The sequence below is a fragment of the Rhodnius prolixus genome, unplaced genomic scaffold (genome assembly GCF_049639745.1).
Source record: "Rhodnius prolixus isolate KJV_2025 unplaced genomic scaffold, Rpr scaffold_27, whole genome shotgun sequence".
NCBI classification, from domain to species: domain Eukaryota; kingdom Metazoa; phylum Arthropoda; class Insecta; order Hemiptera; family Reduviidae; genus Rhodnius; species Rhodnius prolixus.
Window position 1 is genome coordinate 1,204,701 of NW_027411607.1, and position 26,975 is coordinate 1,231,675.

The 26,975-nt window shown below is 39.0% G+C and overlaps 1 protein-coding gene across 1 annotated transcript; it reads left to right on the forward strand.

Annotated features, from left to right (window-relative positions):
• The first annotated feature begins 3,345 nt into the window (after nucleotides 1–3,345).
• LOC141455179 (uncharacterized) lies at nucleotides 3,346–4,404 on the forward strand. The gene has a single exon (XM_074130041.1). It carries the CDS (start codon nucleotides 3,346–3,348, stop codon nucleotides 4,402–4,404), a length of 1,059 nt encoding a protein of 352 aa, XP_073986142.1.
• Nucleotides 4,405–26,975: the final 22,571 nt, after the last annotated feature.

Here is a 26,975-nt window from a genome sequence, read left to right on the forward strand (position 1 = left end):
TAAGGACATGTCCGCCCCAAAATCTAATTCCTCTTCCAAAGAAGCCTCTTCATCCTCAATCCAGATCTCCACCTCCTTTTCCCAAACGCTCACTCCTTCCCCCTAGTTCGTTTGAGCCTCTACAGTCAGCCAGGGACTCTGAGTCCAGACCTACGTCATCATCCTCGGGCAGCATATCCCCTGTCCTTCCCATAACCTATTTTGGCCGACATCCAGCACCAACCCCCCAGTCAGATTTATAGGTTCTTGGCAGGCACGATACCCCTCCGTTGTCCAGTGTCGCCTTCTGCCGTCGCAGACATTGTCGTCTATGTCATGCCACGAAAGCCCCCCCCGGAAATCAATAGTCAAGTCATTCCCATCCGACATGTCAGTTTCCCCCACTGCCATGGTGTATCTCCTTGGAGGAGATAGCCAGTGGTATCGTGCTCGTGCCCTGCTGGATTCAGGCAGTGAGATTAATCTAATGTCAGCAACCCTCGCCAAAGAATGTAAACTGAGTTATTCTCCCATGTCAGGTGCTATCCGAGGAATAGGAGGAAATATTGCAACCCAAGTTGTGGGTTTTGTGTCCACCAATTTAAAGCAATGTCCGCCATTTTTCCAACTTAAAGTTCCCTTTCGCGTAGTCACTAAGACTGTTCCGGATGCCCCATCCTCGTATTTTCCTGTCAGTGATTGGGAACACCTAGCAGACAAATATTTAGCCGACCCGACTTTCAATGAACCAACTCCAGTAGATGTGGTATTTTCAGCTTCGGTCTTTGATGCCATTGATCTCAGTCAGGTGATCCGCTCTCAAAATGGCTCCCCTAACGCACGATTGACAACCCTTGGCTGGGTCATGTCTGGTCCCTTGAAAAAGCTACCTGTTAAAAGGGTTCGTTTTGACCCTTCTGTCCAAAACCACATGTCTAACTCCAAACTTTACCGGATTTACTAGAAAATCTTATTTAAACATAAGTACGGTCATTTAACCGCCCCTAAAGTACCGAATGATGAGTCTATCCCTGAAGACAAGACTTCAACTGGCACCCCTCCTGGTGAGTCTGAGGCTGAGCCAGTTCCTCATTGTAATAACCCTGAACTTGCCATGGAGCCAGAACAGTCAGTTACTCCTAGCCTGTCTTCGTCCTCTGCTCAAATTTTGTCAACGTCCCAAACGGAAATCATTCCTCAGCACTCTGCTTATACAGCTTGGACTTTTCAGCTTCCCCCCAAACCACAACGGTTTAATGGAACGCGGCGTCCTCTACGTTCTCGACACCCCTGAGCCTGACCCTCTTCCTCCTGCCATAACTTGGGCGGAAGTCCCTTCTTCTGAAGGTTCTACTCTACCGGTTAACACCTCCTTAGTGAATTCTATGTCGACTATTTCCGTCCAACCCATAGTACTCCGCCTCAGTTCTGGAAAAGTTTCCCAACCAATTCAGCACCCCCCAGACCAGGTCTTGTCCCGTCTTATGGAGAAAATGTTCGCCCTGGAGGAAGTGTCTGAGGTCTCCCCCCTTACTCCCGATGAATTAAAGGCCGAGGAGTGCTTCTCAAAGTCATGCCACTTAAAACTAGTCCTTGCTGTCTGGGAGAAACCAGATAGATCGCACTGAGGCGCCTTCTCCAAACCGAAACACGCCATGCTAAGTCCCAACATCTGCGTACTCCCTATGTCGAGTTTATGAAGGACTACTTAGAGTCTAAACATATGGAGCTGGCCCCTCCTCTTAAGTCAGGTCAAATTGCATATTACATTCCCCACCATGCAATCCACCGTCTAGATAATCCCCCGGAAAAAATCAGAGTCGTCTTTAACGCATCCCAAAACTCCTCCTCAGGAATCTCACTCAATGAACTCCTGCTCCCTGGACCTAAATTACAGCTTGACATCTGGAAGGTTGTGACCAGATTCAGAGTTGATAAATGGGTATTTACAGCCGACATTCGTCAAATGTTTCGTCAAATATTACACCCCCTGAAGATCGAGACCTATTACGTATTCTTTGGCGCTTCGATACCAGTCAACCAGTTCAGGAGTACCGACTGTGTACTGTCACGTATGGAACCACGTCAGCGCCCTATTTAGCATGTCGCGTGTTACAAGAGTTAGCCCTCACTTCGTAGAATTCCTTTCCCCAAGCAGTAGAGATCCTTAGGGATCGTACTTATGTCGATGACATTTCCGGAGTAGGCCCTACACTTGAAGCGGCCCTGAAATCGAGAGACCAACTCATAAGGTTACTAAGTCAAGCTCAAATTGAGCTCAGAAAATGGGCATCTAATCATCCTCGACTGTTGGAAAAAATTCCCCTCGACCACCTTCTCCCAGCCATGTCTTCTGTATGTCTAGAGAATGACGAGGAGTCACAATTAAAAATTCTTGGCCTCTGTTGGAACCCCTCACAAGACTATTTCCATTTTTTGATTCGTTCAGTCCCCAATATTCAAACAAAAAGACAGCTCGCTAGTCAAATTGCCAAGGTCTTTGATCCATTGGGATGGTTAATCCCAATAACAGTTTTTGCTCGTGCAATATTTCGAGTCGTTTGTCAAGCCTCCTTTAGCTGGGATGACCCTTTACCTTCATCCATTATCCAGGAATGGTCTCAGTTTGCTGTCACCCTTCCGGAACTCTCAAATATCCGTATCCCTAGATTCTTGTCCCCGTCTACTCCTAAATTATATTTAACCGGTTTTGCTGATGCATCAGAACGGGCATATGCGGCCGTAGTGTACCTTGTGTCACTTTCAGAGGAAACAGTCATCAGCCTGATCATGTCTAAAGCCAGAATGGCTCCAATGAAACCTGTCACGCTTCCACGCCTGGAGCTTTGTGCCGCTCATATCCTGGCTCTTGCACTCCATAAAGTCAGTCTTCTCTTCCCTCAGATACCCTCTCCAAACATTTTAGCCTTTACCGATACTACCATAGCTCTCGCCTGGATAACCGCTACCCCGCCTTCACATTGGAAGGTGTTCGTAGGCAATAGAGTGGCTACCATTTTAGAAAAGGTACCCGCTTCCCAATGGTTTCACGTCCCATCCTCGCAGAACCCTGCTGACTGTGCCTCACGTGGGCTAAAGCCACAGGAGTTGGTAAACTACCACTTATGGTGGGAAGGCCCTCCTTGGCTAAAATTAAATCCTGAGTCATGGCCCCTAGGACAAGTAAATGCAGATCTGTCTGACCCAATTGTGGGAGCAGAAATTCGCTCCCAGGCTCTTAATGTATCGATCGCAGCCTCCTCTCCCGAGGATTGGGAGTCCAAGTTTTCCAGTTTGCATACACTTACAAATGTAGTTGCCTGGTGTCTATGATTCGCCCACAATGCCAGAAATTCTGCCCACCACATGTCAGGCCCATTAAAGTTCAAAGAACGCGGTGAAGCCTTGCGTGCCCTGATTATTCGAGCTCAGCGACACTCATTTTTAGAAGAAATTGAAGATGCCCAGTCCTCTAGACCTAAATTACGCCTGGTCAGAATTTTAGGCTTATTCGTACATACCGACGGAGTATTGCGTGTTGGAGGAAGATTAAGACAAGCCAATATCCCTGAGTCCAATAAACACCCGGCCCTGTTGCCTCAGCAACATCCCCTTACGGCCCTGGTAATTCAGGACGCTCATGTATCCAATCTTTATGTAGGCCCTACCGCCTCTCACGCCTTTCTCCGAAACAGATACTGGATTACTAATGGAAAAAATGTGGTTCGACGTCAATTGTCATCATGTAATAAATGTTTCAGCATTAAACCATCACCTTTCAACCCTATCATGGGTCAGCTACCTCAGGGAAGAGCCAGCGCCTCACCACCCTTCACGACTACTGGTATTGACTACGCAGGCCCCTTCAACGTAAAAATTGCGTCACTTCGGTCCGCCAAGGTCCTCCAATGCTACCTCGCTGTTTTCATCTGCTTTTCGACAAAGGCCATCCACTTAGAATTGGTCACTGACCTCACGACTCAGGCCTTTCTAGCCGCCTTAAACCGATTCATAGCCAGGCGAGGCATGCCTAGTCACATATGGTCTGACAATGGTACTAATTTTGTTGGCGCTACAAGAAGACTTAAAGAAGTATCTGCCCTGTTAAATGATTCCCAGTGTCAAGAGTTGATCCTACAAGAGTCCGGAAGAAGAGGAGTCGAGTGGCACTTCATTCCACCAAGAGCACCCTACTTCGGTGGCTTATGGGAGGCAGCGGTTAAGTCTACGAAACGTTTGCTGAAAGTTACCTTGGGCCTGCAAGAGCCCACAATGGAGTGTTTTCTCACCATTATCTGCCAGGTCGAGGCTATTTTGAATTCACGACCTTTGACAGCCCATTCGTCGTCGCCAGACGATCTACAAGTCTTAACGACAGGACATTTTTTAATTATGCGTCCAATGACTGCTCTTCCGACTCCCTGAATCAACGCACCGCCCTCAAATCTAAGTAGGCAATTGTCCAATTCACTGTTGGCCAGTTTTGGAGACGATGGCATCTGGAGTACCTCCTTGATCAGCAGGCAATGATCAAATGGCATTCGCCCTCTTTCCCAGCGGCAGAAGGACAAATAGTCATGATTATGGACGACAACCTCCCTCCACTGCAATGGTCTCTAGGCCGGATCGTCAGACTCCACTATGGACGAGACAACGTCGCCAGGGTGGCCGAGGTTAAGACTACTTCGGGACTGATCAGCCGGCCTGTCAGGAAGCTGTGCCCGCTCCCGAACCAGTGAGTGGAACTCTGGCGAGTCCACTGCGGGGGAGGATGTTGGATCCCCGAACAAGGCCCCCCTTGACTCGAAGTTGTGTCTTGTGCGCCCTGTGTCAGATGGCTGAACTGGAAATCTGGAGGGAGAAGGGGGGACTTGGCGTATGTGACCAAGGGCATGTCGGCTTGCGTCTTGGTGGAGAAGGGGACTATTCTCTATCAGTTGTTCTGGACTTGACGAGGGTTTTGGTTGTTTTTCATGTGTTTGCCTGTGTCTGTGTGCTTAGCATCGCAATATACTGTCGGCGTCTTTCCGGTTACGTGTGAACTTCGTGGCTGTGATCAGATCACTAAAATAATTTTTTGGATCCATTGGATGTTTAATTTTATATTTGGTCATGACCATTGTAAAAAATAATGTAATGCCAGTTCATGTAAGTCTTGAACCTTTATAATACGCAATTAGTCTAGTGTGTTCCTATCTCGTCAGGAAATATTTTTCTTATCCATATTTCTGACTAAGAATTTTCAATTGTCATAATAAATAAATAATTGTTTCTTGTAAAAGGTTTATTGAGTGCTGGTGGCGTCCCCCACCCTAGTCCCATCCTTTGTTTTTCTGTTTTAAAATTCCAGATCTATTCAGTCGCCTCTCTCTCTTCAATTTTACAACTTAAACAATATCCACTTTACTGTTTCGAACGCATTTATTTAGTTTTTTCTTCACTCCTCTAATTGTCCTTTGTAGAATTTGAACTGTTCACTATTTTGGTGAATTTCATTTTGATGGCCTGTGATTAAATTAGCAATATCCAATAAAGATAATCAGAGGTCACATTTAATAATAATAATAAAATAAAACCTGGTAACTTCTTTGTTCACATATCAATATTTTTCTCTAAATTAATAAATTAAGGCAAATATATTTATTTTTTTCCCTAAAATGCGATCAGTTTGTATTAAATGATAAAAATTAATCAGCGAAAATATTTAGAGCGACAAAGTTACGAGCGCACAGTTCTCTAAGAAAGCCAACTTTAATATTCCACAAAACAAACTTCTCCCACATTGCTTTCAACTGATGAGTAGAGTATTAGTCGACAATTTTTTTTTTTTTTAATTTTATAAGATTAATCAAGAAACATCTAACCGACAAATGTGCCAATAATCGCTCTTTAAAGTAGCCGACAACCCCGACCAAAACTACAAGAAAACACAGACACCATTTAACAGTACCAAGTACAGAACAGATCTCCACCAAGTAGTAAAATGTTTAGATTCCAAAGATCATTCATGCTTTTGAAGCAAAGTCTATTCTTTCCAACAAGCTCCAGGCCAGCAGATTTTTTGTCCTTACTATTAAAACTGTACGGCAGGACAGTTGTATAAGGGTTGATTGTGAAAAACTGCACGAAAAAGCGTTACATAGAAAAACACCCAACTTCTTCTTCTTCTTCTTCTTCTTCTTCTTCTTCTTCTTCTTCTTCTTCTTCTTCTTCTTCTTCTTCTTCTTCTTCTTCTTCTTCTTCTTCTTCTTCTTCTTCTTCTTCTTCTTCTTCTTCTTCTTCTTCTTCTTCTTCTTCTTCTTCTTCTTCTTCTTCTTCTTCTTCTTCTTCTTCTTCTTCTTCTTCTTCTTCTTCTTCTTCTTCTTCTTCTTCTTCTTCTTCTTCTTCTTCTTCTTCTTCTTCTTCTTCTTCTTCTTCTTCTTCTTCTTCTTCTTCTTCTTCTTCTTCTTCTTCTTCTTCTTCTTCTTCTTCTTCTTCTTCTTCTTCTTCTTCTTCTTCTTCTTCTTCTTCTTCTTCTTCTTCTTCTCTTCTTCTTCTTCTTCTTCTTCTTCTTCTTCTTCTTCTTCTTCTTCTTCTTCTTCTTCTTCTTCTTCTTCTTCTTCTTCTTCTTCTTCTTCTTCTTCTTCTTCTTCTTCTTCTTCTTCTTCTTCTTCTTCTTCTTCTTCTTCTTCTTCTTCTTCTTCTTCTTCTTCTTCTTCTTCTTCTTCTTCTTCTTCTTCTTCTTCTTCTTCTTCTTCTTCTTCTTCTTCTTCTTCTTCTTCTTCTTCTTCTTCTTCTTCTTCTTCTTCTTCTTCTTCTTCTTCTTCTTCTTCTTCTTCTTCTTCTTCTTCTTCTTCTTCTTCTTCTTCTTCTTCTTCTTCTTCTTCTTCTTCTTCTTCTTCGTTGTTGTTGTTGTTGTTGTTGTTGTTGTTGTTGTTGTTGTTGTTGTTGTTGTTGTTGTTGTTGTTGTTGTTGTTGTTGTTGTTGTTGTTGTTGTTGTTGTTGTTGTACCTGTTTTGTAAACAACTTACAGCCTAAACGCGCGAACCGATTTTCATGAATGAGGTGTCACTCGATTCGGAATTTTATGTAGATGTGCCTTTTGGGGTTCTGACGCTGCACATCGAATGGGAGAGGAGTTAGCCCTTTTTATGTAAGGCCCCCTCAAAAATTCTTACTAATTACTCTGTAAATCAAGATTATGATAAAATTTTGTAGGATGATAGGGTTAGGGCTCCCTTACGTAACAATAAAGCGGCGATCAGCTCTTACACTTGTTAAGGGGAAGTATAGCAATCGTTTCAAATTATCGACACGTGAACCGATTTTCATGAATGAAGTGTCTTTCGAATCGAAATTTTGTATAGATTTGCACTTTAAAAGTCTCGACGCTATGCCTCATGAGGAGGGGAGTTTGCCCTACCCAAGTAAAGCCCTTTATAAAACTATTGATACTAATATTTCTATAACGCTTTGTCGAATTTTGATCAAATTTAGCAGGAAGAAGTGGTTAAAGCTCCTCGACGTGGCTGTGAAGTGCTATCATGCTCTTACACCTACTAAGAGAAAGTATTGCAATCGTTAAAATTATCAATGAGTGAACCGATTTACACCAATGAATTGTCGTTCGATTCAAAATCTTTGCCTTTTAGGGAGCAGTACTGTAATTGCAGTTTATTTTTCTTACTCCTCTTAAAAGGAAGTACTGAAATCGCAGTTTAATTTTGTTACATAAGTACAAATACCTTCCTATTTTATTCAAAACGTTTTATAAAAAAAAATTTGTTATTGAGGATGGTTTGGGCACCGCAACTATAATCATTTTTTAAAAAGATCTCTCCAGTGGTAGTTACGGTCCCGACTTAACACCTTATCAGGTTATAATGATAGAATTGCTTATTCCAAATTTTAAAAAATTCTGTAAAGCAGATATGTAACTTTGCAAAATAGACAAAAAGAAAAATCTATCCAAAGGGTACAAAAATCTCCTTAACAAAAACTTACAGTTTAAAAAGTTAAGTTGATTGAACGCCAAAAGGTACACAAATCAGCAAGTACCCAACATTTCATTTATACTTCATTGATATTATTTAAGTAATTTTACTGCATTAATTTTCATTCATATTTTTTAAAATTTGTTAGATGTCACAGACTCTTATGCTGGCCAGTTTATTCATTATATTTTTTTTGTTATAATTTTGATAAAATGTATAATATATCTTCGTTATTAAATAGGTACTTTATTTCAACTCTATTCCAAATTATTCTTCTGATTTATCTTTAATGTGCCCTTTATTTTGACTAGTCACATATACATGCATGTTAAAGTAGAAAAAGACTAAGAGTCGGCTACTGTTTAAATTTGAATCAATATTTTTGGATTTAAAACAATATTTCAGTCTTGAATTCGTCTTACCGCAATATTCGTGAGCACAAATAACACACAGTTAATAACAAGTAGATTATTCAACAATAATTATTCATTTCTCAATTGTAATTTAATTTAGTCCCCCTAATTTTACTTATAGTAAAATACTGGAATAATTAGCTGTCCTAAAAATAAGCATATCTTATTTTTTTTATATTACACATATACAACATTGTGGGAAGAAAACTTAGATTGAGAATGTAATTGAAGAAAACTATATTATTTATGATAAAGCCAGATTAATTTATTGTCTATTATTATAAACGTTTGACTACTACATAAAATGACAATTACTTTAATCGAAGAATGAACTTAAACCGACGATTTTTATTTAAAAATACAAATAAATAAATAAAATAAACAAAATCATTAATATATGTTGGTGTGAGCATTTTTTAAAAAAAAGTATTTGAATTTTTTAGCCTCATATTTTTTTTTTTTATAACATTTTTCTTTCTAACCTGTAATTAATAGTTTGATTATTTTAGATAAATAGATATTATAGTCAATCTACAGTGCTACTTGAACAAATATTTTGTAGATGAAAATGGCCAGCATAAGGGTCTGTGACATCTAACAAATTTTAAAAAATATGAATGAAAATTAATGCAGTAAAATTACTTAAATAATATCAATGAAGTATAAATGAAATGTTGGGTACTTGCTGATTTGTGTACCTTTTGGCGTTCAATCAACCCTTATACTTGACTTTTTAAACTGTAAGTTTTTGTTAAGGAGATATGAAATAGATTTGATTAATTCATTTAGTAGTATATTTTCGTCAAGTTAAGGATTGTGATTTAATAGAATACAGTAAATGACCTGTATGGAGCAGCTAATTCTCTAGTAGGAAACAAGAAGAACACAATCACAACCGAAGTATAAAGCAGAATGATGAATTGGCTTTATCATTAAATTAAGACTGGAAATATGAAGGAAAAAGAAGAAAAACAGATCCATAGAAAATTAAGATCCTTATCTTAAGGTAAATAAAAGGTATATAGCGTTAAGTCTAAGAGAAGAGAGTACCTTTGATAGATCCAGTTGGAAGCAGAAAATAAAAGAAATATTTGGTTGAGGTTCCTCAGTATTGAGGAATTCTTTTAAAAAAAAAAGAAGTCATTAATACATTTATTTTACCACTGTTACTAGTACAGAAGTGCTTTCTAAAACAACAAATGTGATTCCAATCAATCAATCAAATCATTTAATACTTAAAATAAATAATTCTCTAGCACGAAAAAAAAATGCGGATCAAACAGAATGAACATAACGTTGAGACAATCTCACATTTCACCACTTTGCGCAGTTTTAGGTTCCATTTGTTGTAGAGCAGCCAATGGTTTTATTTATCTTTTTTAGTGTCTGCCGGATATCGGTAATAGTAGAGGAACTCATCGTCGTTTGGATTAGGTAGACCGGCTAAAATAAACAATAGAAAAATTAACGGTTTGTTTTAATTAGGATGATTAGGATGTGAAAATATTTCGAAGCTTTGGCAATTACTTGAAATAGGCCGTCTTAAAGGAATCTTCAACTTTATAAAGCTTGCAGCAACAGAAATATACTCTCTGAGATGTAGATAACTTCTTTTGTTTAAAATTTAGTAAATTGTGGCATTAGTGAAGTTGATTAAAAACTAAATTTTACTTAATTCATTAAATTTTCAGGTCAATCTCAATATGGCAGCACTGTTAGGCAATGGTCATGAAAATATGAAAAGAACAAAAGGTGTAACTCTGGTGGATGGCGACTTGTACTATTTAAATGATAAGTTTAACACCTTGAAATGTACGGGTGAGGCAGAAAAGCCCAGTGAGATTTACCAAAAAACTGGGCTGCTAGAAAAATTTACTTGGTTTAACAAGAATGACAGAGAAGTGGTTATCAAAAGCCACCCAGAGGTTTGATAACATTCTAAGTCCTGAGACTAGGGCAAATAAATCTTTTGTGAAACTTCCTCAGATTTTACGTGATAATTCTCTAATTCTTACAATTACTTTTCTTAAACAATAGTCAAAGTTTGAAAATATTGTAACGAAGTGCCTTTAGTGCCATCTCGTGAGAGAATATAAAACCTCGAGGTTGCTAGGGAGCAACTAAGAAGAAAATCTATTGTGAAACTTCCTCAGATTTTACGTGATAATTCTCTAATTTTTGTAATAAATTTTCTTAAACAATAATCAAAGCTTGAAAATATTGTAACGAAGTGCCTTTAGTGCCATCTCGTGAGAGAATGTAGAACCTCGAGTTTGCTAGGGAGCCACTAAGAAGAGCTAGCATAGAAGGAAGCCTAAAATGAACGAGAACGATCTGGCATGCCCACCTTGTACTGTAAGTTTTTTTTTCTGTATGTTGTTACTGTTTGTAGTGGATTCCGGAACATTCTATGTCAGCATAAAAAGCGAAAGAGCAGCTCCAGAGGAGAAGTGTTTGGTCCCCGAACAGAGTGCGGCCCCTCTGGACCGGAATTTGGTGGGTCCGTTGGCAGCATTGGTGGTTTGGACGGAGTGGGAGTTGGTGGCTGGTCCGGTGTAGCACATGTGCCCCCCTTGTGACGACTCAGAGAAATTGTGCGTACGTTAGCTTGTCTAGAAAAAAATTGTAGCGTCCCCAAGCGCTTAGAAACATTGTGTCTTTGGTTTGTGAATATAAAATTGTATGTAGTTGATGGGATATTTGTATCTAATGGTATTAAGACATTGTACCTTTGATGAGATTAATGTATGTAAGTTTTTGTATAATTATATTTAAGAACATTTATCTGCCAACCCCGTCTGGGGTTCTCATGTTATCTGTATACGATTTATGCCCTGATGCCTTGTATGGTATTGTAATTGACATAAGGAATGTGCACAGCCTGGTACACTTTATATTACCCACAATTGTATCCCCCCAATCAGTGCCCGTATTGAAGAAGGAACTGCGTATAAAAGTCTTGTACGCATTATTAATTATTCTTTTATTTTGTAAAATATAATTAAACAGTGTTAATCGTTTTGGGCGTATCATTAATCGTTCTTTTATTTAGTAAACTACAATTAAATAGTTTTAATAGTATTGTACGTGTTATTAATTATTCATGTATTTTGTTGGTAAAGGTATTTCAAGTGTCCCCACCCTTGATCCTACTTTGACCAAATTAAATTTGAATTTTCTAAAACTTATTTTACACTATTGCCCCCCCCCCCCCTATTAGACATTTCCTCATGGTGCCGAAACCCGGGAACCACTTGAGATACCTTTAAATATAGTTAAGATAAAAAAAAAATTAATTGTTCATTTGTCAACCTTCGGTTTTGTGCATGGCACATGTTGGTTTATTCATTCTGTTTATATTTTAGTTTTGTTTATAGCCTGTATTTTGAAGGTTTTGAATTGCCAATTTTGTTTTTCTCAAGTGTATTTGTGACTATTCTATAAATATTTGTGTACTTTTTTTTGTAATATTAACAATTGTATTTTAGTTAGCCCATTGTGCTTTGTGTATTCTTGTAATATTTACTTGTTTTGGCTGTCGCAGTTGAGGAAACTGTCATTTTTTCTTAAACATATTTCAATTATTGTTCTCATTTTTGTACTGTACCTATTTCATTTTACGAGGGTCGTTTGAAAAGTCCGTGCAAAGTCAGAGAGATAGCACTACTGGCGCGTATCGAGGTTGTTTAGTTAGTAGCATCTCTTGGAAGAACACACACCAAGTTTCAGCAAGATCGGTCTATTTCTTTGTGTTTGGCATTCGGTTGAATCGAGGAAGTCGAGTGATTTTCAAAAAATGGACGAAAAAGAATTTCGTGTGTTGATTAAACACTACTTTATGAAAGGCAAAACGCCTCAGGAGACTAAAGAGAAGCTTGATAAACATTATGGTGACTCTGCACCTTCGATTAGAACAGTTTATAAGTGGTTTTAAAAATTTTCGGAGTGGCCATATGGGCACAAGTGACGCTGAACGTTCTGGACGCCCTGTTGAGGTTACTACTCCAGAAATCACTGATAAAATCCATGATATGGTGATGGATGACAGAAGAGTGAAGGTGCGTGAGATTGCTAGTGCTGTGGGCATCTCGAATGAACGGGTACATAATATTTTACATCAACATTTGGGCATGACAAAGCTATCCGCAAGATGGGTGCCGCGATTGCTCACGCTTGACCAAAAACGAAATCGTGTGAAGTGTTGCAAGGACGGTTTGCAGCTGTTCCAGAAGAATCCGCAGGACTTTAAGCGTCGTTTCGTCACTGTGGATGAAACATGGATACATCACTACACTCCTGAGACCAAAGAATAATCTAAACAATGGGTTACCAATGGGGAATCTGCGCCAAAAAAGGCGAAGACCGTTCCTTCGGCCGGAAAGATTATGGCGACTGTCTTTTGGGATTCGCACGGACTTTTCAAACGACCCTCGTAAGTACTTACAACAGCATTCGGCTGGTACAATTGTCGTTTTTTTATTTTCTTTCAGCTTTATTGTTGGCCCTTACTGTTACCTTCCCATCAGACCAAATGGAAGAACAAGATCAAGTCACCCCCTCACACCAGCGTCTCCAAGTCCCCCTGTCTTGGAGGAAACTCCACGAGTCTCGTTCAGTCAGACTATAACTCTGACGTGCATGTAGTCAGGTGCAAGCATCTAATCGCTAGACTAGATCAATGGACCCGAAGTGTCCGAGACCTATCCCCTAGTTCCCCTGAGGCCTTGGAGTTGGGTCGCAATTACGCCTCCATGTTTTCCTTGCTGTCCCAGACTGCGGACAGGGAATCATGGGAGTGATTGCGTGCCCAGCCCCCTGAAGTCAGTGGCCCTCTTGCCTTGTCTTTGTCAGAAAGTCACGAGCTAGCGGAGTCCGCTCAGCTCGCCATTACATTACCCTTATTGGCAACAACCACCACGACTCACTCCACCCCACCAAGACAAAGGTCTCCAGTCCCAGCGACTGATGATTCCGTCATTGAATTAGCTCGACGACAGCTCCAGCAGTTGATCATTCCCAGCATAGCCCCATTTGAAGGAGATGTCCTTCGCTATAGGGCTTTTGAGTCCGAGGTCCAGAAGTTGCCCTTATGTGCTGCCAGGCGCCTCGAAGCTCTTAGATCTTCACTAAGAGGCCCCACTTTATCCATCGTGCAAAACGCTCAATTCTCGGAAGAGGGTTACCGCTTTGCCTGCGAAATGCTCGATTCTCGGTATGAAGGAAGGCTGCGCATTGCTAGCGCCACAATGGAGGCCTTCCTGCTATTTCCGGGAGCTGATCCCAGCCTAGAAACTTGCATAGCGTGGCTGTCGCGCCGACAGATCATGTTGGACTCTTTAGAAATCCCGCACCCCCTAGACCTTCTGTTATGCCATGTCACTCTCTGTCCTTTCCCCTGCCCTTCAGGAGGAATTTAGAAAAAGGTATTTGGGTGACCAGTGCCCAGGGCTTGATTTCCTCAAAGACCAAGAGGACAGACTTTCTCCTAAATTGACCCTTAGTCGATCAGTACCTACCACCGTAGGCCAGCCCACTCCTAGACAGGTTTCATCTCCTCCTGCTCCTGAGCCTCGTTCTACTTTCCCTGTACACGAGACTAGGACCGGAGCAGTGCACTCGCCAAAGCAGTTCAAGGGCTGCACGCCCAAATCTGTCAGATTTGAACCCCGTCCTCCTAAAAGACTATCGCCCCTTCCTCATCGACACCAGTTCGTCAAACGACTCCTTCCACCACCCGTGCCCCAGCTTCTTCAACCTCGACCCTCCAATGCTACCTTTGTGGGGACTCACACCGTGTACCAAATATCTCAATATGTCAGTGAGTGATAAATGGAATTCAGTGGTGGAGAAGAAATTATGTGTTAATTGTCTCTCTATTTATCACTCCGTGTCCCGATGTCCCTGCCAGTTTGGATGCGCAAAATGCCATGGAGAGCATCACACCTCCTTGCAGCCCCTCCACCATCTGCCGTCAGGGAAGAGCCAATACCGCCGGCATTCCTTCCTTGATGTCCCTGCACACTTTTCGGCCCCAAAAGGCTAGTTCTCCTCCCAAGAAGGTATCCTCCCAGAACTTTCCTGAATCCCCGCCTCCTTTCCCAAGACGCCTCCTTCTTCCTCCCAGCTCTTTTGAGCCTCATCTGCCTCTAGGCAAAGCCAGGGACTCTGAATCCCGACCCTCGTCGTCTTCCTCCTCAGACGAATTGCCTCCCTTCACATAACTTATTTTCGCTGACATCCGGCACCTCCCCCCCGCCAGAATTATAGGCTCTTGGCAGGTGCGATACCCCTCCGTTGTCCACCTTTGCTTTCTGCCGTCGCAGACACTGTCGTTTGTGTCATTTGGCAAAGGTTCCACGTAAGTCCATAGTCAAGTCCTTCCCTTCTGATATGTCAGTCTCCTCCACTGCCCTGGTGTTTCTCCTTGGAGGAGATGGCCAGTGGTATAGCGCTCGTGCCCTGCTGGATTCAGGCAGTGAGATAAACTTAATGTCTAAAACATTCGCCAAAGAGAGTAAGCTGATTTACCACCCCATGTCAAGTGGAATTCGAGGAATAAGAGGCAATATTGCCACTCAAGTTTCTACCAATTTAATGCCCCCTTTCTGTGAATGGTTTTAAAAATCTGTTTCAATTAGATAATAAGGAAATAGATATTCTCTGTAAATTAAATGTAATTTGCTTAACAGAAACTTGGGCTTTGAATGAAGTGAAATTACCTAATTATTTAACCGGATATAATGTGTTTTGTAGTAAAGCTATCAGAGATAAGTCTCGAGGGCGCGCTAGCGGCGGACTGCTGGTATTAATTCAAAATTTCATTAATGATGTTGAAATTATCGAGATTACCCAGCTTTATATTATAGTTCGCTTTTCTTTAAATGACAAGCAGTTTATTTTAGGAAATTTCTACCGGCCACCTACAGCCGATATTGAATATTGTACTGAGTCTCTTGATCGGGTTTTGTTTGATTTAGAAGTGCAGTATTCAAGTAATATATGTAAAGTATTTGGAGGGGATTATAACTGTCGCATAGGAAATTTAAATTCTTTTGAAAATGATTTTTTTGAAGGCCTTAATATTACTGGGGAGAGATTTGTCTTAGATAAAAACATTAATCTCAGAGGTAGCAAACTTATTGATGTAATGGAGTCTAGAGGAATGTTTGTGTGCTATGGTAGAAGTGTTTCGGATACCCCAGCCAATTTTACATACGTCAGTAGCACTGGTTGCAGTATTATTAACCAAGTTTGGGCTGATTTGGCATCAATAAACATAATTAAAGATTTTAAAGTAGTTAATTTTACTGAATTATCTTGTCATTTGCTATGTCAACTTGAATTTAATATTGATATTGCTGGAAGTTGTCCTGGCGAAGTAAGTGCTAATGCCGAATATTACGAATCTGTCCAATGGAATATTGATAGTGTAGAGTTGTTTCAAAACAATTTGAATTGCCATAATATATATTTCAATAGCTCTGATTTAGATGATCTAAATTCAAATTTTCTTGTAACGGTTTACAAATCTTTAATAAATTGTGGCATGATTGTCTCTAGAAAGATTGTAGATTGTCCTAAAAAATATAACAATAATCAATCCTGGTTTAACGACGAGTTGAAGCTGCTTAAGAAAGAAGTCAAACAGAAATATAAACAGTATAGGCAAAATATAAATAATTTATATTTACTTACAGATTTTTTAAATATAAAGAAAGTGTTTAAAAACACCGTTAAAAAAGAAAAACAAAAATATAATTTTAAACTAATAAATGAATTTTCTAATGTTAAGAATAGTAAACAGTTCTGGAGTTTAGTAAAGTACTATAATATAAAATCGTATAATCAAAATGGTATAAATTTGGCAACCTGGAGTGAATTTTTTGAAAATTTGTACCCCCCGAAAATTAATTTACGTAATTCTTTCCACTCTGTCCTTGATCCTTTTCTGGATAAGGAATTTGATCTAGGGGAACTACAATTGGCAATAAAGGAATGTAAAAATAGGAAATCTCCTGGTTTAGATGAAATACCTAACGAAGTTTACAAACATCTAACGCCCATGTGGGAGTACTATATTTTAAATATGTTTAATTTAATACTTGAAAAAGAAAATATTCCCAAGATGTGGTCGAAAATTCAGATGACAATGCTCCATAAAAAAGGAGATAGATCTTTACCAGATAACTATAAAGGAATTGCTCTGATCAATTGTATTAGTAAGTTGTTTACTAGCATTTTAAGCAAAAGAATCTATAAATAGGCTGAATTGCACAATATTTTTCCGGAAGAACAAGCCGGATTCAGAAAAGGAAGAGGGTGTCTGGACCATTTGTTTACATTGAATGCCATGCTTAACATACATACCAGACTAAAAAAGAGTTATTTCTTAGGAATATTTGTTGATTTTCAAAAAGCGTTTGACACGGTGAATCAAGAAAAATTATGGTTTAAATTGTATAATCTAGGACTAAGCGGAAAATTGATAAGGATAATAAAAAATATGTATGATGGCGCCACATTATGTTTAAAAATAAATAACAGATATAGCCAAGAGATAAATATTACCCAGGGAGTTCTTCAGGGTGAATGTTTAAGCCCTATTTTATTTGTGCTATACATATGCGATATAATACAGTTTTTTGAAAAAAATAATCTCACAGGTCTTAGTGTAAATTCAAGAAAAGAACTATTAATGTTGCTCTTTGCGGATGACATTCTCATATTCGGACATTCATGGAGAGATAGCGTGGAAAAGTTAAAAGTGTTGGAGAAGTATTGTTGCGAAAATTCCATTACTTTAAATCCTGAAAAAACGAAAATTATCCCGTTTGGTCGATCTAATAGGCCAAGAAATTTTAAAAGTCTGTATTGGAAGGATAAGCCCTTGACATTTGAAACTAAGTATATTTACTTGGGAGTTCCATTCTGTGCAAATACCAAATTTAGTTATGCTGCTCAATATTTTTTAAGTAAAACAACCCCTCAAATAGCCAAGGTAATTAATATTTTATCAAAGAGTAAAAGCCGATCTTGGGAGCCTAAAACTAAACTATTTGACGCTATAGTTTCTGCAACTTTGTTATATGGTTCGGAAATTTGGAGCAGTAGATATTTGAACGTAGTGGAGAGAGCTCAGGTAAAATTTTTTAAACAAATAATGTGTTGGCCCAGAAACACTCCTGACTATATGGTTAGGTTAGAATCAGGACGCTTTCCATTGAGTCCAAAGATATTAAAAAAAATTCTTAATTATTGGAAAAGAATTTTAAAAATGAGTGATGATCGACTTCCTAAACTATGTTTTAAAAGATCTACATAATCTGGATGGTTTTAAGGCGGAGTGGAATTGGTTTTCACAGCTACAGAATTGGCTGAGTATGTTAGGAGAACCTGAAATTGCGTTTACTGAAAACATTAATCATTTAGATGCTGTAATCCCAGATTTAATTACAAAATGGAACAATCATGCCGTTTCAGTGGATATTGAAAGAGTGCTTCACTCTGGATATAACACTATCAGCAATTTGGGATTTATTGAAAAATATCTGGGATATAGAACTGCGATTGACAAACTTCGAGTAGTGAGTCAGTTGAGATTAGCAAGTGACAAATCTATTAGAATATGGTACAGCAATGGTGGATACCATGCTACTGATGCTCTAGCATTATGTACATTGTGTAATTTAAATGCCAATGAAACGCTGGAACACTTCTTAATCCATTGCCCTCTTTACTCTCCTATTAGAAATCACTACCTAGAACGATATGTAACGGGTAGTGTAAATGATGGCCAAGGATTGGTTAGCTTGTTGACCGTTGCCTCTGAGAAACAGTTGGATCATCTCTACTACTACGTTACTGGCGCTCTAAAACTTAGAGCATTTGTGATAAATGAGTGAAACATGATGGGTTTGATGGGTAGTTGTAGATGCCTAGGATAACATTAAATATTATATAATAAAAATAAATTTAAGATAATCATTATATATACATATTATACGGATATTATTATATTGGCATATTAAGTATAATTTTCTCCACTTTCATTTTTAAAAGTTCATTTTAGTTTTGTTTACAGTTTGTTTCATAGCAATATCAATTTTTTGTTTATGTTTTGTATAAATATGTTCTTTTTATTTCTGTGTTACAGAACCCCTGTAATGTTTTTGTATAAAAAAACTAAATACAGTATCTTTCTATCTATCTATCTATCTATTTTGGCTGACATCCGGCACCTCCCCCCCGCCAGAATTATAGGCTCTTGGCAGGTGCGATACCCCTCCGTTGTCCACCTTTGCTTTCTGTCGTCGCAGACATTGTCGTTTGTGTCATTTGGCAAAGGTTCCACGTAAGTCCATAGTCAAGCCCTTCCCTTCTGATATGTCAGTCTCCTCCACTGCCCTGGTGTTTCTCCTTGGAGGAGATGGCCAGTGGTATAGCGCTCGTGCCCTGCTGGATTCAGGCAGTGAGATAAACTTAATGTCTAAAACATTCGCCAAAGAGAGTAAGCTGATTTACCACCCCATGTCAAGTGGAATTCGAGGAATAAGAGGCAATATTGCCACTCAAGTTTCTACCAATTTAATGCCCCCTTTCTCCCAGCTTAAAATTCCGTTCCGCGTAGCCACTAAGACTGTCCCAGACGCACCATCCTCCTATTTTCCTGTCAACGATTGGCCGCATCTAATAGATAAACATTTAGCTGACCCAACCTTTAATGAACCAAGCCCTGTAGATGTGGTCTTTTCAGCCTCGGTCTTTGATGCCATTGATCTCAGTCAGATGATCCGCTCTCAAAATGGTTCCCCCAACGCACGATTGACGACCCTTGGCTGGATCATGTCCGGTCCCTTGAGAAGAGTTTGTTTCGACTCTTCCGTCCAGGACAACAGGTCAAATTCGAAGCTGTACCGGACCTATTATAAAATTTTGCTTAAACTCAAGTATGGCCCTTTAACCTACCCTAAGGTAATCACAGACCCAGCCTTCTCGGAAGACAAGCCTTTGCTAGGAACCCTTCTTTGCAAGTCTGAGTCTGAACCATCTAGTCAGTCTAATAATCCTGAATTCTTATTGGAGTCAGATCAGTCAGTTCCTCCTAGCCTGTCTTCATCCTCTGCTCAAATTTTGTTAACTTCCCAAGAGGAAGTCATCACTCATCAATCTGCTCGTCCAACTATGGTTATTCAACTTCCTCCCCCTAAACCACAACGATTAACTAGAACGCGGCGTTCGCTGCAAATTCCTACCACCTCTGATTCTGAACCTCTTCCTCCTACCATAATTTCTGCGGAAGTCACTCCCTCTGACAGTTCTACTTTGCCTGTTGATTCTTTTTTAGTTAATCCTGTGTCAGCTATCTCTATTCAACCTACAGTACTACGCCTCAGCTTTGGGAAAGTCTTCCAACCAATTCAGCACCCCCCTGATCAGGTCTTGTCCGTCTCATGGAGAAAATGTTCGCCCTTGAAGAAGTGTCTGAGGTCTCGCCTCTTACCCCCGATGAATTAAAGGCCGAGGAGTGCTTCTCGAAGTCATGTTTCCGACTCCCAAATGGTCGTTTCTCTGTGGCTTTGCCACTTAAAACCAGTCCTTGCTGTCTAGGAGAAACCAGAAAAATCGCTCTGAGGCGCCTTCTCCAAACCGAAAATCCCCACATCTGCGTACTCCCTATGTCGAGTTTATGAAGTACTACTTAGAGTCTAAACACATGGAACTGGCCCCTCCTCTTAAGTCAGGTCAAATTGCGTATTACATTCCCCATCACGCACTGCACCGTCCAGATGATACCCCGGAAAAATCAGAGTCGTCTTTAATGCATCCCGAAAGTCTTTTTCAGGCATCTTCCTCAATGAGCTTTTGCTCCCTGGACCCCTACTACAGCACGACATCTGGAAGGTGCTTACCAGATTTAGAGTTGATAAATGGGTATTTACACCCGACATTCGTCAAATGTTTCGTCAAATATTTCACCCCCCCCCCCTGAAGATAGAGACCTATTACGTATCCTTTGGCGCTTCGATACCAGTAAACTTGTTCAGGAGTACAGACTGTGTACTGTCACATATGGTACCACGTCAGCGCCCTATCTGGCCTACCGCGTGTTACAAGAGAGCCCTCACTTCGCAGACTTCTTTTCCCCAAGCAGCAGAGATCCTTAGGGATCGCACTTATGTTGATGACATTTCGAGAGGAGGTCCTTCTCTAAAAGCAGCTTTGAAATCGAGAGATCAACTCATAAGGTTACTAAGTCAAGCTCAAATCGAGCTCAGAAAATGGGCATCTAATCACCCTCGACTATTAGAAAAAATTCCCCTCGACCACCTTCTCACAGCCATGTCTTCTGTATGTCTAGAGAATGACAAGGAGTCGCAATTAAAAATTCCTGGCCTCTGTTGAAACCCCTCACAAGACTATTTCCATTTTTTAATTCGTTCAGTCCCCAATATTCAAACAAAAAGACAGCTTGCTAGTCAGATTGCCAAGGTCTTTGATCCGTTGGGATGGTTAATCCCAATAATAGTTTTTGCTCGTGCAATATTTCGGATTGTTTGTCAAGCCTCCTTTAACTGGGATGACCCTTTACCTGCATCCATTGTTCAGGAGTGGTCTCAGTTTGCTGTCACTCTTCCGGAACTCTCAAATATCCGTATCCCTAGATTCTTGTCTTCGTCTACGCCTAAGTTATATCTAATCGGTCTTGCTGATGCCTCAGAGCGGGCGTATGCGGCCGTAGTATACCTTGTGTCACAATCTGAGGAAACAGCCGCTTCCCAATGGTTTCACGTCCCATCCTCGCAGAACCCTGCAGACTGTGCCTCACGTGGGCTACATCCACAGGAGTTAGAAACCACCACTTATGGTGGGAAGGCCCCCCTTGGCTAAAATTAAATCCAGAGTCATGGCCCTTAGGACAAGTAAGTGCAGATTTGTCTCACCCAATTTCTAGGAGCAGAAATTCGCTCCCAGGCTCTTAATGTATAGATCACAGCCTCCTGTCCCAAGGAATTGGTGTCCAAGTTTTCCAGTTTGCATACTCTTATAAATGTAGTAGCCTGGTGTCTGAGATTCGCCCAGAATGCCAGAAATTTAGCCGATCACATATCAGGTCCATTAAAGGTTAAAGAACATAATGAAGCTTTACGTGTCCTGATTATTCGGGCGCAGCAATACTCCTTTCCAGAAGAAATCCAGGATACCCAGTCCCGTCAACCTAAACTACGCCTGGTTAAAACTTTAGGCCTGTTTTTACATACTGATGGAGTGTTACGAGTTGGAGGAAGGCTAAGGCTAGCCAATATTCCTGAAATTAGAAACACCCTGCCTTGTTGCCACCGTAACACTCCTCGTTTGTGCCGACGATTCGCTAAGTTTCATCGTTTGTGCCGCAATATTAAAGAAGTTATTAAAGAAAAACTGTACTGACATACTGACGCCAGAAGCGCATCTCTAAGTCAACTAAATTAACTAACTGCCAGCATGCACCAGCGGTAGATGGGTTTATAATTTATCCATAAATACATATCTATTACAGCAAATAATAGTATTTTTCTTTTACCTAAAACTTTACTAATAACTATTTTAGTAATATCAAAAGTTTTTTTCCTTTGTGCCGCCAAACCAAGCGAGATATTGGCGTGTCAAGTAAATATGAGATTAATTGATATAACTATTTATTTTTTGAATTTTTTCTAAATTTCATTTTACCATTCTTTTGGGCGTTGTTTATGCCGGCGATTCACCAAATTTCATCGATTGTGCCGCATTATTAGGCGAGATTTTCGGATGTGAATTTGGTCTGGCTACTTTTTATTTTTTGAGTATTTTCAAAATTTCTTTTTACCATTCGTTTGTGCCGACCATTCCTCAAATTTCAGCCATTTTTAAAAAATTGAAAAAGTTATTAAGGATTTAAGGTGGCCATACCAGCTTGACGGAAGTTGGACATACGATTTCGCTTGTCTTTAAGATTTTACAAAATTTCTTTTTGCCAATCTCTTTGGCCTCGTTTGTGCCGTCGATTCACCAAATTTCATCGTTTGTGCCGCAACATTAAAGATGTTATTAAAAAAAACTGTTACTGACATACTGACGCAAGCAGCGTATCTCTACGTCAACTAAAGTAACTAACTGGCAGCATACGAGTACACCAGCGGCTGGTGGGTTTCCATTCAGTCATAAATACATAACAATTATAGCAAATATATGTATTTATCTTTTACCTACAACTTTACAAATAACTATTTTAGTAATATCAAAAGCTTTATTCGTTTGTGCCGCCATACCAAGCGAGATATTAGCGTGTCAAGGAAATATGAGAAAAATTGATATAACTTTTCATTTTTTGAATTTATTCTAAATTTCTTTTTGCCAATTTCTTTGGCATCGATTTTGCTGGCGATTCGCCAAATTTCTTCGTTTGTGCCGCATTATTAAGCGAGATATCGCATGTTAAGTTGGTATGGCCACTTTTCATTTTTGAGTTTTTTCAAATTTTTTTTTTACCATTCCTTTAAGCTTCGTATGTGCCGGCGATTTACCAAATTTCATCATTTGTGCCGCATTTTTATGCGAGATATTCGCGTGTCAACTTAATATGGGAAATATTGATATAACTATTTATTTTTTGAATTTATTCAAATTTTCTTTTTGCAAATCTCTTAGGCCTCGTTTCTGCTGGTGATTTGCCGAGTTTCATCGATTGTGCCACTTTATTACGCGAGATATTAGCATGTAAATTTGGTATGACCACTTTTTATTCTTTAGTTTTTTCAAAAATTTTTTGTGCCATTCTATTATGCTTCGTTTGTGCCGGAGATTCACCAAATTTCATCGTTTGGGTCGCATTATTAAGCGAGATATTCGAGTGTCAAGTTGGTATGGACACTTTTTATTTTTTGAGTTTTTTCAAGATTTCTTTTTACCATTCGTTGGTTCCGCGTTTCTGCCGTCCATTCAACAAATTTCAGCCATATAACTCAAAAATTGAAAAAGTTATTAAGGATTTAAAGTGGCCATACAAACTTGACGGAAGTTGGTCATGTGATTTCGCTTGTCTTTAAGATTTTTTAAAATTTTTTTTTGTCATTTTCTTTGGCCTCTTTTCTGCTGGTGATTGGCCAAATTTCATCGTTTGTGCTGCATTATTAAGCGAGATATTCGAATGTCAAATTGGTATGGCTACTTTTTATTCTTGAGTTTTTTTAAAATTTCTTTTTACCATTCGGTTGGACTTCGTTTGTGCCGGCGATTTACCAAATTTCATCGTTTGTGCCGCATTATTAAGCGAGATTTTCGCGGGTTAACTTAAGATGCGAAAAATTGACATAACTATTTATTTTTTAATTTTTTTCAAAATTTCTCTTTGCAAATCTTCGGCCTCGTTTGTGCCGCTGATTCGCCAAATTGCATCGTTTGTGCCGCATTATTAAGCGAGATATTCGCATGTCAATTTGGTTTGGCCACTTTTTATTTTTGAGTTTTTCAAAATTTCTTTTTACCATTCGTTTGTGCCGACCATTCCTCAAATTTCAGCCATTTTTAAAAAATTGAAAAAAGTTATTAAGGATTTAAAGTGGCCATACCAACTTGACGGAAGTTGGACATACGATTTCGCTTGTCTTTAGGATTTTTCAAAATTTCTTTTTGCCAATCTCTTTGGCCTCGTTTGTGCCGTCGATTCACCAAATTTCATCGTTTGTGCCGCAATATTAAAGATGTTATTAAAGAAAAACTGTTACTGACATACTGACGCAAGCAGCGCATCTCTACGTCAACTAAAGTAACTAACTAGCAGCATACGAGTACACCAGCGGCTGATGGGTTTCCATTCAGTCATAATTACATAACAATTATAGTAAATAATTGTATTTATCTTTTACCTACAACTTTACAAATATCTATTTTAATAATATCAAAAGCTTTATTCGTTTGTGCCGCCATACCAAGCGAGATATTAGCGTGTCAAGGAAATATGAGAAAAATTGATATAACTTTTCATTTTTTGAATTTTTTCGAAATTTCTTATTGCCAATTTCTTTGGCATCGATTCTGCTGGCGATTCGCCAAATTTCATCGTTTGTGCCGCATTATTAAGCGAGATATCGCATGTTAAGTTGGTATGGGAAATATTGATATACTCGTAACTATTTATTTTTTGAATTTATTCAAAATTTCTTTTTGCAAATCTCTTAGGCCTCGTTTCTGCTGGTGATTTGCCGAGTTTCATCGATTGTGCCACTTTATTACGCGAGATATTAGCATGTAAATTTGATATGACCACTTTTTATTCTTTAGTTTTTTCAAATTTTTTTTTTACCATTCCTTTATGCTTCGTTTGTGCCGGCAATTCACCAAATTACATCGTTTGGGTCGCATTATTAAGCGAGATATTCGCGTTTCAAGTTGGTATGGACACTTTTTATTTTTTGAGTTTTTTCAAGATTTCTTTTTACCATTCGTTGGTTCCGCGTTTCTGCCGTCCATTCAACAAATTTCAGCCATATAACTCAAAAATTGAAAAAGTTATTAAGGATTTAAAGTGGCCATACAAACTTGACGGAAGTTGGTCATGTGATTTCGCTTGTCTTTAGGATTTTTTAAAATTTTTTTTTGTCATTTTCTTTGGCCTCTTTTCTGCTGGTGATTGGCCAAATTTCATCGTTTGTGCTGCATTATTAAGCGAGATATTCGAATGTCAAATTGGTATGGCTACTTTTTATTCTTGAGTTTTTTTAAAATTTCTTTTTACCATTCGGTTGGACTTCGTTTGTGCCGGCGATTTACCAAATTTCATCGTTTGTGCCGCATTATTAAGCGAGATTTTCGCGGGTTAACTTAAGATGCGAAAAATTGACATAACTATTTATTTTTTGATTTTTTTCAAAATTTCTCTTTGCAAATCTTCGGCCTCGTTTGTGCCGCTGATTCGCCAAATTGCATCGTTTGTGCCGCATTATTAAGCGAGATATTCGCATGTCAATTTGGTTTGGCCACTTTTTATTTTTGAGTTTTTCAAAATTTCTTTTTACCATTCGTTTGTGCCGACCATTCCTCAAATTTCAGCCATTTTTAAAAAATTGAAAAAAGTTATTAAGGATTTAAAGTGGCCATACCAACTTGACGGAAGTTGGACATACGATTTCGCTTGTCTTTAGGATTTTTCAAAATTTCTTTTTGCCAATCTCTTTGGCCTCGTTTGTGCAGTCGATTCACCAAATTTCATCGTTTGTGCCGCAATATTAAAGATGTTATTAAAGAAAAACTGTTACTGACATACTGACGCAAGCAGCGCATCTCTACGTCAACTAAAGTAACTAAATAGCAGCATACGAGTACACCAGCGGCTGATGGGTTTCCATTCAGTCATAATTACATAACAATTATAGTAAATAATTGTATTTATCTTTTACCTACAACTTTACAAATAACTATTTTAATAATATCAAAAGCTTTATTCGTTTGTGCCGCCATACTAAGCGAGATATTAGCGTGTCAAGGAAATATGAGAAAAATTGATATAACTTTTCAGTTTTTGAATTTTTTCGAAATTTCTGTTTGCCAATTTCTTTGGCATCGATTCTGCTGGCGATTCGCCAAATTTCATCGTTTGTGCCGCATTATTAAGCGAGATATCGCATGTTAAGTTGGTATGCCCACTTTTTATTTTTTAGTTTTTCAACATTTTTTTTTACCAATCCTTTAGGCTTCGTATGTGCCGGCGATTTACATAATTTCATCATTTGTGCCGCATTATTATGCGAGATATTCGCGTGTTAACTTAATATGGGAAATATTGATATAACTATTTATTTTTTGAATTTATTCTTAATTTCTTTTTGCAAATCTCTTAGGCCTCGTTTGTGCCGCTGATTCGCCAAATTTCATCGTTTGTGCCGCATTATTAAGCGAGATATTCGCATGTCAATTTGGTATGGCCACTTTTAATTTTTGAGTTTTTCAAAATTTTTTTTTATTATTCGTTTGTGTCGCGTATGTGCCGTCCATTCAACAAATTTCAGCCATAAAACTCAAAAATTGGAAAGGTTATTAAGGATTTAGAGTGCCCATAAGGTTAGACATGTGATTTCGCTTGTCCTTAAAATTTTTCAAAATTTCTATTTGCTCCTCTTTGTCCTCGTTTGTGCCGGCGATTCGCTAAGTTTCATCGTTTGTGCCGCAATATTAAAGATGTTATTAAAGAAAAACTGTTACTGACATACTGACGCAAGCAGCGTATCTCTACGTCAACTAAAGTAACTAACTGGCAGCATACGAGTACACCAGCGGCTGGTGGGTTTCCATTCAGTCATAAATACATAACAATTATAGCAAATATATGTATTTATCTTTTACCTACAACTTTACAAATAACTATTTTAGTAATATCAAAAGCTTTATTCGTTTGTGCCGCCATACCAAGCGAGATATTAGCGTGTCAAGGAAATATGAGAAAAATTGATATAACTTTTCATTTTTTGAATTTATTCTAAATTTCTTTTTGCCAATTTCTTTGGCATCGATTTTGCTGGCGATTCGCCAAATTTCTTCGTTTGTGCCGCATTATTAAGCGAGATATCGCATGTTAAGTTGGTATGGCCACTTTTCA